Below are 13,283 nucleotides of genomic sequence, written 5' to 3'. Positions count from 1 at the left end.
AATTTGAGGGCATGGCTTGCTGGTCAGGTGACTGGGTGAGCATGGCTTGCTGGTCAGGTGACTGGGTGAGCATGGCTTGCTGGTCAGGTGACTGGGTGAGCATGGCTTGCTGGTCATGTGACTGGCTGGCGTGGCTTGCTGGCTGGGCGTGGCTTGCTGGTCACATGTCCGGATAGGTATGGTTTGGTGGTCATGTGACTGGGCGGGTGTAGCCAGGTGACTGGCAAACCAAATACAAGTGGTCCTCACTTAATGGCCGGTTGTTTAGCAAGTGTTCTAATTTATGACTGACCTCCCCAGAGCTACTTGACCTGTTTTTGGAGTTTTGACAGCCATGCACATACATACACACATACTCCCTTCTAACCCTGCTGGAGCAGGTCATTGGACTAGAATTGGCAAAGCATCTCTGATTAGATTCTAGTAGCGGTGGCACTTTGGGAAAGTAAAGCAAAGCCGCCGTCACCGCATTCAAGGCTCCGGAGCGGTGCAACAGTCAATGGAGTGAGCCTGCAGTGCCGGCGCCTTGAACGACCCCTGCCGCTTTTTAGCACCCCTCTGCCAGCCCCCTTGGGGGCACTAAGAGGCGGCAGGGGGGCATTCAAGGCACTGGCACCACAGGCTCACTCCTTTGACTGTTGCACCAAAGAGGTGCAAGGAGCTCAATGGGGTGACCCTGCAGAGCCAGCGCGTGGCAGTGGCGGCACATTGCAAAAGTAGAGCAAAGCTGCCTGCCCTGGGCTTCCTCAACCCTGCCCTGCTCCAGGAAGGAGGAAACAGCCCTGCCCTCTACGACGTGAGTGCCCAGAAAGGGGGGGCAGCTTGGGAGGCTGATCCCTGGCAGGAGGGGCACCCTGTGAACTTGCTGTCAGGCATGGCAACTACAAAGAGGGGCGGGCTTGGCTGAGCAGGATCCTGGATATTGGGCATGTGGTCAAAGCCCCCCTTCCTCTGCCTCCCCCTAGGTCAGGGGTCTGCAACCTTAAACACTCAAAGAGCCATTTGGACCTGTTTCCCACAGAAAACAAAACACCGGGAGCCCCAAGACGTGGGTGGGCGTGGCAACTCAATGGCACTCCCACTGAGTCACATGACCCCCCAGGTTTTGTGGTTTCCTGTGTTTTCTATGGGGAACAGGTTGCTCTCTCTCTCTCTCTCTCTCTCTCCCTCCCTCTCCCATCTCTATCTTTCTCCCTCTATCTCCCTCTCCATCCTTTCCTTCTCATCTTTCTTTCTCTCTCCTTCTCCTTCTCTTTCTCTCCTCTATCGCTCTCTCTTTCTCTCTCTCTATGCCTCTTCCTCCCTCCTTCTCCCCCACTCCCCACCCCCCCTCCCAACTCCCACACACAGGGAATAACTGTAAGGAAATTTGGCCACGTTCTTTCTGTTTCTGGAAAGATACAAAAATAAACCTTGCATTCCAAAGGGAGTTACAGTCAGGATGTTACCTCACAGTGCTACGAGGTTGCTGCCTTAGATCACTGCTGAATCCTTACAAAACTGGGCAAAGACAGAGAGAGGGGAGCAGACAGAGCTGAATTGAACCAAATCTCTCTCCCTCCCTTTGCATCTCTCTCTCTGTGTATCTCGCTCTCTCGCGCTCCCTGTCTGTGTCTCTTCTCACTCTCTCGGAAAGCCCTGTGTGCTCTCCTTGGGACTCTTCACTGTCCCCTTTTCCTTCTTCCTTTTGAAAATCTGGGCTGGCTGAAGAATGAGAGGAGGGCGAGGGGGAGGAGAGAAGCCTCCACCGCGGTTTCCGCTCGTTCCTCAGCTAGCCCGAATTTCCAAAAGGAAGGAAGAAAAAAGGATAGCAAAGAGCCCCAAGTAGAGCACACAGGACTTTCCGAGAGTGTGAGAAGCTTCTTTTCTTTTTCTTGGCGAGTTTTTGGAAATCCAGGTTGGCTGAGAAATGAACACAAGCCGTGGCAGAGGCTTCCTTCCCTCCTCTCCCCTCCTTCTCCTCTCGTGCGCACCCTCCAGGCCCCACCACAACCAGCTCCACGACTGTTCGCTGCTCTTGCAGCACCTGTGCAGCACACTCAAATTTAGTGCACTTTACTCCATCCCCTCCTCCTCCTCCTGGAGCCCATTACAATGTGGTGCATCGGAGCTGCTGCATTCGAGGAGCCGGCTCCGGAGCAGTGCAACAGTCAATGGGGTGACCCTGCAGGGCCTCGAACGCCCCCTGCCACCTCTTAGCGCCCCCCTGCCAGCCCCTTGCCTCTTAGCGCCCCCTAAGGCATCCCCTCCCCAGGGGGCAGTACCGCCCACTTTGGGAACCACTGATCTAAGTGCTAGAGCCCACTGTAACTACATAGCCAAAAAGGCATTTGGAGTTGTTAATCTAATCCTACGTAGCTTCTTCTCTGGTAATATCACACTACTAACTAGAGCATACAAAACTTTTGCTAGACTTATACTTGAATACAGCTCATCAGTCTGGAACCCATATCATGTATCTGATATTAACACAATTGAAAAAGTCCAGTAATATTTCACAAGAAGAGTTCTCCTCTCCTCTCCTCATTGCAGAATACCTTATGCCACCAGACTTGAAACTGTAGACCTAGAAAACCTAGAACTACGCCACCTCCGGTCCAATCTAAATATAGTATATAAAATCATACAAACCTATCTGCAAATGAATACTTCAGCTTCAATCGTAACAATACAAGAGCACACAATAGATACAAACTAAAGGTTAACTGAACCAAACTTGACTGCAGAAAATACTACTTCAGCAACAGAGTGGTCAATGTTTGGAATACTCTACCTGACTCTGGGGTTTCTTCCCCAAACCTTTAACCTTAGACTGTCTACTATTGACTTCATCCCCTTCCTAAGAGGACTGTAGGGGGTGTGCATAAGCGCACCAATCGTGCCCACCGTCCCTGTCCTATTGTTTCCTTTTATTTTTCTTATAAGTATCTATCTCATGTATTCAAAACTATGTTTATTCTTATACCTGTATCTTGTAAGCGATTGACAAATCAAATAAATACTAAAATTAATCCTAAACATTCACTGCTACCACTTTTAAACATTAGTGGGAGGCTAAATTTCAAGGGTACTTATGATATGATTCACAATTAGAATCAGAAAAAGGCTACTATTTTAAACATTCTTGTTTCTATTATGGCTAGATTCTGCTCCCAATATATGTACATTTTAGCAGCAGTTTGTGCCTGTAAAGATTTACTATAATGGATTAAACTTGAGATATCAAGAACAGGAAGCTTCTTTAAGACTCCTGGTAACAATCCTTATTTATGACTAAAGTTAAAATATTTTATGACGAAATAGTGCTAAAAGGGAACTTACCTAGTATAAACTATTTATTCTGCAATCTCAGTCTCCTGATGAACGACGACCTTGGTCACAGACATATCTGGATGTTGCTCTTTAGCTTCTTTGATGGCCTGAACAAGAACCTGAAGAAAAAGAGTATAAAGAACACATTATTTCTGTGCTACCTAATATAATTTGCAGCCTGACATCCTATTTGGGAGGAAGGCACAACCTGTGTTATTTTCAATTAACATGATCAAGTCTGACACTTGAGGAAGACTATGTTAGTGCTATCATTTTATCCACGTGTTTTTTAAATTTCATTTTAATTATATATTTAACAAAACAGCTTCAAGTGTCTGTGAATGGTCTCTTGTTATCTGTTATCACCTAGAAACATTTGAACCGAGTTTAAAAGACTTTCAATGCTTCAAAATTAATTTCAGAATCTGAATTTAAAGTTACTTGTCTATTGTTAAAATTCCATTATCAATGATTATAACAGTCTCTTACTTGATCATGATCAATGTCTGTATCTCCTGTGATGACAATTCGTTTTTCAATTCGTGTTTCTGAAATTCCACCCTTTACAGTCTGTCATGAGAAAACAAATATTAACATTAACATTTTTATAATTAAAAATGATAAAACCTACAGAGATTTTAATTATTTTTGAGAGAAATGCAATCAATTTATTAAATAGGAATGTAAATAAAAATCTAGTTCATAGGTAGCATTAGTATAAACTTGTATCTTTTGAACATTCCTTCTCATAATTATTATTTCATCATTTTCAATTTTTTTTAGAAAATTTTACAAAAATAGCGAATCAAATGTCTCATTCTTGCAAACCACAGGAAAGTTGCTTTACAAAATATAAAATTAGATTATATATAGCATAAATGATTTAAAAAATGAATATAACAGATTCTTTTTTAAAATTAGTCTGGAAATAGAAAATATTTAGTCAGAATTCAAGCTCAAATTAAACTAAAAAAATGCTTTGGTAAGAAAACTTGCAATTCCTTGATTCTCAATTTTAATGTAGACATAATTTGAGGCAAAGCCTTGCTTTAAAACTCCATATTACAAGATACATTTGTTTAACTTGATTTTCCCTCTGTGGTTTCTAACACTGGCTGGTTTCCCCAACTTCATCATAAATACCAGAAGTTCAAGTATCAAAACAGGTTGGTTCTTTATGCAACAAAACTTTCAAGAGGGCATCTGTAACTCAGAGTAAGTCATACCTTTTGGCTCTTAGTGTATCATCATCATCATCATCATCATCATCTTTATATTCATTACCAAAAGTTGTAATCTAAACTTGAGCTCATTGCAACTTAGTAACTACTACAGGCATGATATTCCGCTCTGAAAAAAAAATCGGGACCGGCCAAAAGAGACCCCCTGCCGCGCGCCCGGGGAGCGCCCGCTGCTTTCCCTCGCCAGGGCGGTGGCGTGTTGCACGGAGGCTGGTCTGTGGCTGGCCCAGCTCCCTTTTCCTGCCGCTCAGCGGCCTCCGCTTGCACCGCCCGGGCTCCGCTCAGGTATCCGGCTGGGGCTGTCAGGAGTTGCTACCGCCAGCGCAGCTCCACGCGCTCAGTCCCGTTGCTCGGAAGGAAAGGCAAACCAGGAGCCACTGCTGCCGTTGCAAGCGCCGCCGCGGCTCTTCCTTTTTGCCTTTCCCTTCCTGAGGCAACGCGGGACTGGAGCCGCGCGGAGCCGCGCCAGCAACTCCTGACTCGGGGCCTCCGAGGGGAGAGGAAGGAGGAGAAGAAGGGGGGAGGAAAGGGGGGGGGATTCCCAAAAAAATCGGAATTCCGATTTTAATCGGAAGAATATCATGCCTGCTACTAATATAACCAGGGAAATAAGGTCCTTTGTAGCCAGGGAAGTAACTTTATTTAGCCAAGGAAATAAGATTCTTCTCTTGAATACAATATTATTTTATTTCTGACACAACCACAATTGTCATCAAAACACAACAGCGCTTCTGTGTTCTGTGCATTCTACTGCCCAATCCTACGAGGATTACGGAGGCACACAGAAAATGAAACTTATGAATGTAATTATTTTTTAACATGCATACAGCTTATCAATGAGACAGTGGTTTTTTACCTTTGTTATCTGTGTGGTTGTAGTGCTGCTGGTGGTCTCTGAAGTGATAGTCTGAGCAGTTAGGAGAACTCCAGGATCTAAATCCCCACTGCCATCATCAATCTAAGACAGACATACATGAAAATATAAATGACTTCCTTGCCCACCTACAGTGAGCAAGTCACTTGGCAGGAAAGACGACATTCATAAGAAATATTAAGAAAATGGTTTTCCTTTAAGTCTATATTTGGGCAGATTTTTGAAAAGCTTCCCACACAGCTCCTTCTGGTACCATCCAACATGCAACTTATCTTAGTGAGATTATACCATGGGAAATTTTTAATTCAAGAGTACAAACTAATAAAGATGACAGATGACTTTTTTTAAATTCTGGGGTTATTACTTAAGTTTCCAGGATTCATAGCAGTTGTCCACAAATAATGATTCTGGACAGCAATGAACTCACAAATCTCCTTCACCCCCGTGTAAGCCAGCTCAGACTTGCCTTATTCTCCTAGTTTAGGGCTAGATATCATTTGGCTAATAAGTACCACATTCAAAAAAAATTTCAGGAAACTTACAGCCACAAAGTGGCCTCATCAGGCATGGGAGCAGAGCTGTTTTAGGATTCTGGAGATGGGCGTTTGTTAATGTGGTAGACCCTTTTAGATCTTACATTATCATTTTCATCTGTTTCCCACTTCAAAATGTTGGGAGACTGTATTGTCTGTTTTTCAGCAATCATGGCCAGGAGGAGCTCTATGAACCACACTAGGGGGACTCATGCAATTCTGTTTCAGAAAAACATGACTTTCTCTGATAGGAAAATGGTATTTCTCACAGCAATTGTCACAAGTGGAATTCCCTGCAGGAACCAAAACGTCCCATAAATAAAACGTTCAAAGTCTTTTAGATTAAAAATTATGAAACAGCTTCTAGCAATCATATGAAATATTATAATAACATTGTAACACCAGATGTTAAGCAGCCTACCTGCGCAGCTTCGTAAGTTATAGTCTTGGTCTCTGTGTGGACAATTGGAACGTCTTTAGTTGGAATTTCACTTTTCACAGTATTAGACACATCAGAGATGGTAACGGTCTGAGTTTTCACAAGGGGGGGCTACAAAATAGTTTCAAAGTAAAATACACTTAGTCACCTTATATCAGTATTACTTAACAGAATTCCAATGTGCAAATTATAGGTGCATCATGAACTCAACTATACATCACAACTGTTATGTTGTTTGCACTCATTTGCAGAATTGTGAAAATTATGATGAAATGCAATGATTTCACACATTTTAAAAATCCAATTGGCCAAATAATGGAAATGGATTCACTTCAGTGATCAATATTAATATTTAATGAGAAATTTAATTACAGACATCTATATATGTGCTCTACCATGTAGGAAGAATACGATTTTTTTTTACTTGCCACAGTATTTATTTATTCAGAAACTAGCTGAATTTAAATTGAATGTAGGAAACCTATAGAGAGTGCATTGGCAACACCTGCAGTTTGAAATGTGAAGTCCACCAGTTTATATTAAATCACTGCCAAATCACCATTTATGGATATTTAAGTATTAAGAGTAAAAGGAAAAGAAAAATCAGCTATGCCATCACCTGATAATTAACTCAAAGAGAACATGTTAGTAAGAGGACCGTGTGACCATCATATCCCTTCACATACCCAAAGTATCACCTTATTATCATATTGCATATTTAGGTATTTTAGCAGATAGGATTAATAAGGAAGGAACACTGAAGCAAGCAAGCAAAAATAATAATTATTATTATAATAAGCTGGAGGAAAGTGATACTTCCAATTCTGCTGACTCCAGATCTTATTGTTGTAATGAATAAAATATTAGTATTAATAATTAGTAGTTAGTTTTTCTGATATATTAAACATCTTTAGCTTTTTGAATTTCCCTTTCTTTGCACGAATCAAGAAAAATGTGTTTAATTAAGACACGTCAATTTCAAATAAGGATGAAAAAGGGAGTAATAATTTATATAGACAGCATGAAATTGAATAACTGGTTAGTTTTTGGAAATTACTTCAGGACATCAAAAATTAATCCTTCTTCATGGATATGCAAAACTATGCTTGCTCCAGTGTTTGCAAAGTGACTCAGAAAATGTAGCACAAGCGTTTGCAAAAGATATTCTATGTTCACATTTACTACCTGGAAACAGCGAATGAGAGCAGGAAATTCATGATCAACATTTGGATTGTAATATTCTCCATTTAGCTCTCTAAGTGGCTTGCTGGTAAATTTTGTTTCTTCAACACCACAGGCTTCCTCCTCTTGCTCATAGAGGTACAGTGGAGGTGAAACAGGGATTACAGATATTTCCACCTCAGCCTGTTTAGAATCCTCAGCTTCCTTTTCCATATTTGAATAAAATCCCTTTTCACACCTTAGATCTTCCTTGCTCTCAGGAAGAGTAGTGGCACCCTCCTCTTTCTGCTCCTTGCTGCTTATTGAAAAAGAATCTGATTCATGAATTTGTGTAGATGCCAGTGTGGTTGACATTTGGCTCTCACTAAAGCCTACTGAATGTTTTGAATCCTCCCATTCAAAGTGAGAGGCAATATTTTTCCCCTTTGTCACATCATCTGCATCCTCTTTGAAGGGAGAGTCACGCACACTCTAAAAAGAAACGAATATACAAAAAAGGCCAGAAAGAATTAGGAATAGAATGCACTTCATCTAGAAATAGTGCAAAATTTAGAATAAGACTTAGTAGGGCCTATGTACATTATTACAATGGCTGAAAATGAATATTTCAAGTGCGTTCAAAAAGGCTACATTATAGTCACTCTGACAGACAATAACGGTCGCACACAGTCAAGGTCAAGTAGTTGTTTATATTCTCCTCTTTGTCAGAGGAATTTGTCCTGGTCCAGCTCCAAGTCTGAAGTGGGCAAAGCAACTGCAGCTTTCTCTGTAATGACAACTACTCTTTCAATAAACTAAGAAGTCATTGCACCAATCAACCAGTCCCCTGCCAGCAGGAGAATAATGCTACTTTTGAAGAGGTTGGACATTCAGAGATCATGGCAGTAGATGCAACCTGCTATTTGCCATCTTAAAGTGGAATAAATCTGGGGAAGGAGGGGGTTAGCTTTCGCTGCCCCATTCATACTATTTCTGAATATCCGCTGTCCCTTCCTGTCCTAAACTGCTACAAGATACACTGGAAAAATATACATACCACATTACCCTCACTGCTTACTTGTAAAACATAGATCTATCATACTGAAAGCTCATTATGTTTTGAAACCGTAAGCACATAATTAAGTTTTTTCATATTTTTGAGAAGTAGGATTCTAAACATATTTCAATTTCTTATAATTGAAAAATAATGCTGTCCATCCTGAAGCTACAGGTATAGCTTTTTAAAGAGAAATGAGGAATTTCTAAATTATTCCTTTGGAAACACCAGTTTTTCTTATGATTCATAATCTGGATTTTTCATACATAAATCTAGGAGCCATTTTAATTGCTGAAGCTCTCAACAAAGTTGAATTTCTCAAGGCACAACGTAAAGTATTACTGACTTTTTTTTATAAGAATGATCCAAATGATATAACAAGAAAATCCCAGGCATATAACAGAGATGATGATAAGCTACCTCATTATTTATATATTTACAATGATGTTGCTTGACTGAAAATATCTGACTGCAAATGTAAACAGGAAACTTTTGCATCTATTTTCAACTTTTACTGTAAAATGAGAAGCAGCATAATATAAAACAAAGAAATCCATTCAGCCTAATAGAAAGCAGGGATATCTCTAGCATCACAGCCAAGCCAGAGTATTTCACCAAGGATACTATACTGTCTTCCATCATGCGCCTGTTGGAAAGTTATCAACTAGAACATTATAAATCTCGGCACGCTCTCCTATTACAATTTAAGGAAAGGAAGAGTAATAGAAAAAAGGTAAGGATGAAAACATGCTTAAGATTAGAAATAGTATAGAAAATTTGCCTGGTCCAATCACCCACTGAATAAGATATAATATTTTAAATAGGATAAGATGTGCTGGCAAAGCCAGAAATTCATGAATGCCAGTAATAAAGGATACTTGTTTCCTAATCTATCTTTTCATATTATGTGAAAAGCCACAGGCAATGAATTGAATTAATATTTGTAATGAATGATGTGACTTTGATGCAAAGGATGGAATCTTATTAAAAACATTATAAAAGTTTGTCAAATATCCAAAGACTGAGAAATATTCAACAACAAAGTAAAATTTTGTACGATTTTGACTGGAAGTGACAAGAAATCACTAAATGATTATGCAATAACAGATTATGGTTTTCTAAAAAATTGCCTTATTCAATGAGGGAAAATGAAAACCAATTGAATAAGGGGAAAAAAACTTCAATAATCACTTATTTGTTTACATTAAGGTAGTGAATTCTGCACTGGCTAAGCAGATCAAGCAAAATTTTGGTTTCAAAAATCTTTTTGTTTCTGTCAAATAGTACTGTATTTATAGGGACTATTAATATCAGCAATTAAAATTTAGCCTCTATACATCTGATAGACAAAATATTCAAATAGTGGGGCTGTTTAGATGAGAAAACACCAAGACTGAATGTTAAGTGAGAACTCGTGCTTGTACCTGTGAACTTGTAACTATTGGTTCTTCCCTTCTCAATGATTCTTTCTAAAGGTGTCTATTCCTATCCACCCTGTACCCACCATGGTAGCAAAATGATGACTATAGATTATGATGGCATGATGCAAGCTTTGCCCTTCTGTATTTGTGTCATGGTATCACATTCAAATATACAAAGACTATATTATAACACTCCATTATATCTGTCCCTACCCACCATCAAATCAGGATACCTAAGACCCCTTTTGTAAGTAATGTGAGCTAAATATTTTAACGTATTGTCTGCCATTTCTGCTTTTTTTTTTTTTAGCTAGCGAAGCAAACCCACATATGAGAGTAATTTAAAAGCTTTTTTTCTTATTAGTGATGACAGAAACCTCAGGTTAAAGAAATGAGCATATTAAGCAAGTCAATGGCAGCTTATTATCAACATATATTAGCAGGGTTGTATCAACAGTTGTGAAGTGTAGACTTTGAAGCAGGACACAAAAACTTTAACTATATTAGAAAGTTTGTGAAGTTCGGGGAATATTCTACCATGACTATAATTTTTATTGGAAATGCTATAAAGCAAGCACGCTCACTTTCAAAGCATAACAGCTACAGAAGTTTAGCCACATACAAATTAGTTGAGGGATGGACAAATATAATTTGATAGGATGGATTTGTCCTTGCTATGTAGCCTTTTGAGAAGTCTCCTGTATATTTACAGTAAACAGATTTGTTACACCAGGAATTGCCAGTCTTCCTTTTGTATTAACCCTGCTACTCAATATTCTTTCTCACATTCCATAAGGAGTTCTATTGTGGCTTTCAGAAAAGTTTGAATAATATTCCTTTAAGTGTGCAATTCAATGGAATTAAAGATAAATTAAATGGGAAAGAGACTTCTGTATTATGAAAGAAGCTCTACTCTGATATTCAAAACGATTATACAAAACAATGTTCCAACACTGGAGGTTTTGAAGAAGAGATTGGACAATCATTTGTTTGAAATGATATTGGGTATCCTACTTGAGCAGGGAGTTGGACTAGAGGACCTCCAAGGTCCGTTCCAACTCTGTTATACTATTAGTGTAAGACTTAATTTGCACATTTCTATAGCTGGCTATCTATATTTTGTATTTTAATTATTTGTATTTGATATTACTTCTTTTAAAAAAAGCTCATTTAAGAAAAAGTCCTACATTGATAAAAATGACCTTGACTGTTCAGACTGCTCCAGACACTGCTGTTAATAAACAGTTTATTACGTGAATCAATGAGCGTACAGTTTACTTGCCTTGCTACCACTAACCTGATTTTAATTCTTTTAAGACTATTTTTTAGAAACAGTAAAAAAAAACTAGCATGTTGTAAAGCAAGTGCCAGCTCAAACACTACATTTAATCCCAACAATGCTTCTGAATCCCACATATATCCAACAGGTATTCTTAAAAATAAAAATAATGGAGGGTTGTACCCGATTATTTTTGAGAAGCCCCCTTTACAATATAAAGGAAGCTGAGATGAAAAAGAGCATCTTAAGAGAACAGCTGTATGAAGGACATCACTCTTATAAATCTACTTCATACAAACGAATCCATACTGAATGCTTGTCAACTAATTGGTAATGGTCGTAATTATGCTCTCAAAATTCCAAGTGCCTCACTTATCCAAAAATTGGAGAACTTGGGAACTTTGTTCTAAGATACCACTTAAAAGCTTTTTGATACAAATAGACATAGGATAATGCAGCTTTTTTGGTATCTTTGAACATTAGAACCATCTAAGAGGTAACTCAAGATAACTCTTATATTAATTTGCAAATGTTATAAATTTCCACTCAAAAGCTTCTACTAATTTGTTAATAGCTCCATTATTGACACTGCAGTGAATGGAGACAGCTATTCTTGATAGGTTTTTGGATCAGGCAGATAATCTATATTAAAATAGCATTCAAATAAAAAGAAGAAGGGGATAAACTAATATATAGTGCAAGCAATCAGTGATAAACTCCTTAAAATGTTGTTTTTCAAAAATCTTCTGTAAGAATTTTCCTTAACAAGTGGGTATTATGGGTATTTCAAGCAATGTTTCAATAATATTAGATTATCCCCATACTGGAAATATGTACAGAAGCAGCTATATTTAAAATGTTTAAAATACACAATTGGTAAGATACTACACTCACCAGCAAGAATTTCCAGAGACCAACTAGTGAAAGATAATACATTTCAAAAGGGTCAATAAACTTTAAAAAGCAGCATTATGAAGCACAAAGATAACGTTCCAAATTTAACTTGTTTTCATTTGTACCATTCATACATTAAACTTCAAATGTTTTTTTTGGGGGGGGAATAGGCTACCATTAATTTGTAACTGCAAACTGGATGGATTTTAAAACTTGAATTACTCAATAATAAATTGAGTATTGTGGTTGTCTTTTCAAAATAATCAGGGATAAACAAAGGATAATTCTCATGAAACCATAAAATGAGTATGAGAAGTTTGGTTGTATGGATCAAAACCATTCTTTTAGGTATTCTGCATTTTTATTGCAATGAAAACTTTTAGGGATAATGATAAATGATTAATTTCCACTAGCTGTGAAATTATCAACCTTTTCCTTATTACTACATACTTAGATAGCTCTCTAAAATCTTAGGCAGAGCCCCAAGTTTTGCCTTTCAAGATGGTTTAGATACTGACTGTTAAGTGAATAAAAGGATTGTCCTGAGTTATTACTGAATAACAATCCATATATAAATAAGATACATAAAACAGAAAATAACATTTGCTATAATTCCCCAATCACTAAATGCAGGTTGATCCAAACTTATGCATTAGCCATTCTCTTACTGTATGATCTCTTGCCTAATGTGTTTTTTTATTAAAAAAAATACATGTACTTAATTCAATGTTTTATAAATAATCAAGAACAAACTTGACCCAAGTAATTTATGGTTGGAACTCACCCAAATGATCTTCTCAGCCTTGCCATAGTTCATAAAGTAGTAAGATAGAAAAACATTGTCACCCTGAACTCACCAAATTTCCTTATGTAATCTAACATAAAATATTGTGGTGCCCATTTTATTTATTAAATTTATACAGCTGCCCATCTCACAAAAAGTGACTCGGGGCAGTGTACAACAATTAATTGACTTGTTTGTGAAGTTTGGTACATGATTTTATATTCTACTTTCAGAAAAAACAGGTAATTTAGGAATATTCTGACTGGAGCTCTTTTGGTAGTATAGCAG

At 38.4% G+C, this 13,283-nt stretch overlaps 1 protein-coding gene across 50 annotated transcripts in view; it reads right to left on the bottom strand.

Annotated features, from left to right (window-relative positions):
* The window catches only part of EPB41 (erythrocyte membrane protein band 4.1), a 108,526-nt gene that overhangs the window by 7,725 nt on the left and 87,518 nt on the right, over positions 1-13,283 (bottom strand). For 45 of the 50 annotated variants that reach the window (XM_087970744.1, XM_087970748.1, XM_087970758.1 and 42 more), the window contains 5 exons: positions 7,585-8,052; positions 6,382-6,510; positions 5,410-5,511; positions 3,802-3,882; positions 3,322-3,431 (listed from right to left, as the gene is read on the bottom strand). In XM_087970744.1, the coding sequence (XP_087826870.1) occupies positions 3,336-3,431; positions 3,802-3,882; positions 5,410-5,511; positions 6,382-6,510; positions 7,585-8,052 (876 nt within the window). In that variant the 3' untranslated portion in view covers positions 3,322-3,335. The remainder of the gene's footprint in view (positions 1-3,321; positions 3,432-3,801; positions 3,883-5,409; positions 5,512-6,381; positions 6,511-7,584; positions 8,053-13,283) is intronic. The other 5 variants (XM_087970791.1, XM_087970782.1, XM_087970785.1 and 2 more) reach the window with 1 other exon arrangement.

This window comes from Notechis scutatus, chromosome 8 (assembly GCF_049901735.1).
Source record: "Notechis scutatus isolate UNSWTSFEM ecotype Mainland chromosome 8, rNotScu1.2, whole genome shotgun sequence".
Lineage (NCBI taxonomy): Eukaryota > Metazoa > Chordata > Lepidosauria > Squamata > Elapidae > Notechis > Notechis scutatus.
The sequence above is the reverse complement of the archived record's forward strand: the minus strand, read 5'-3'. Positions and strand labels throughout refer to the sequence as shown.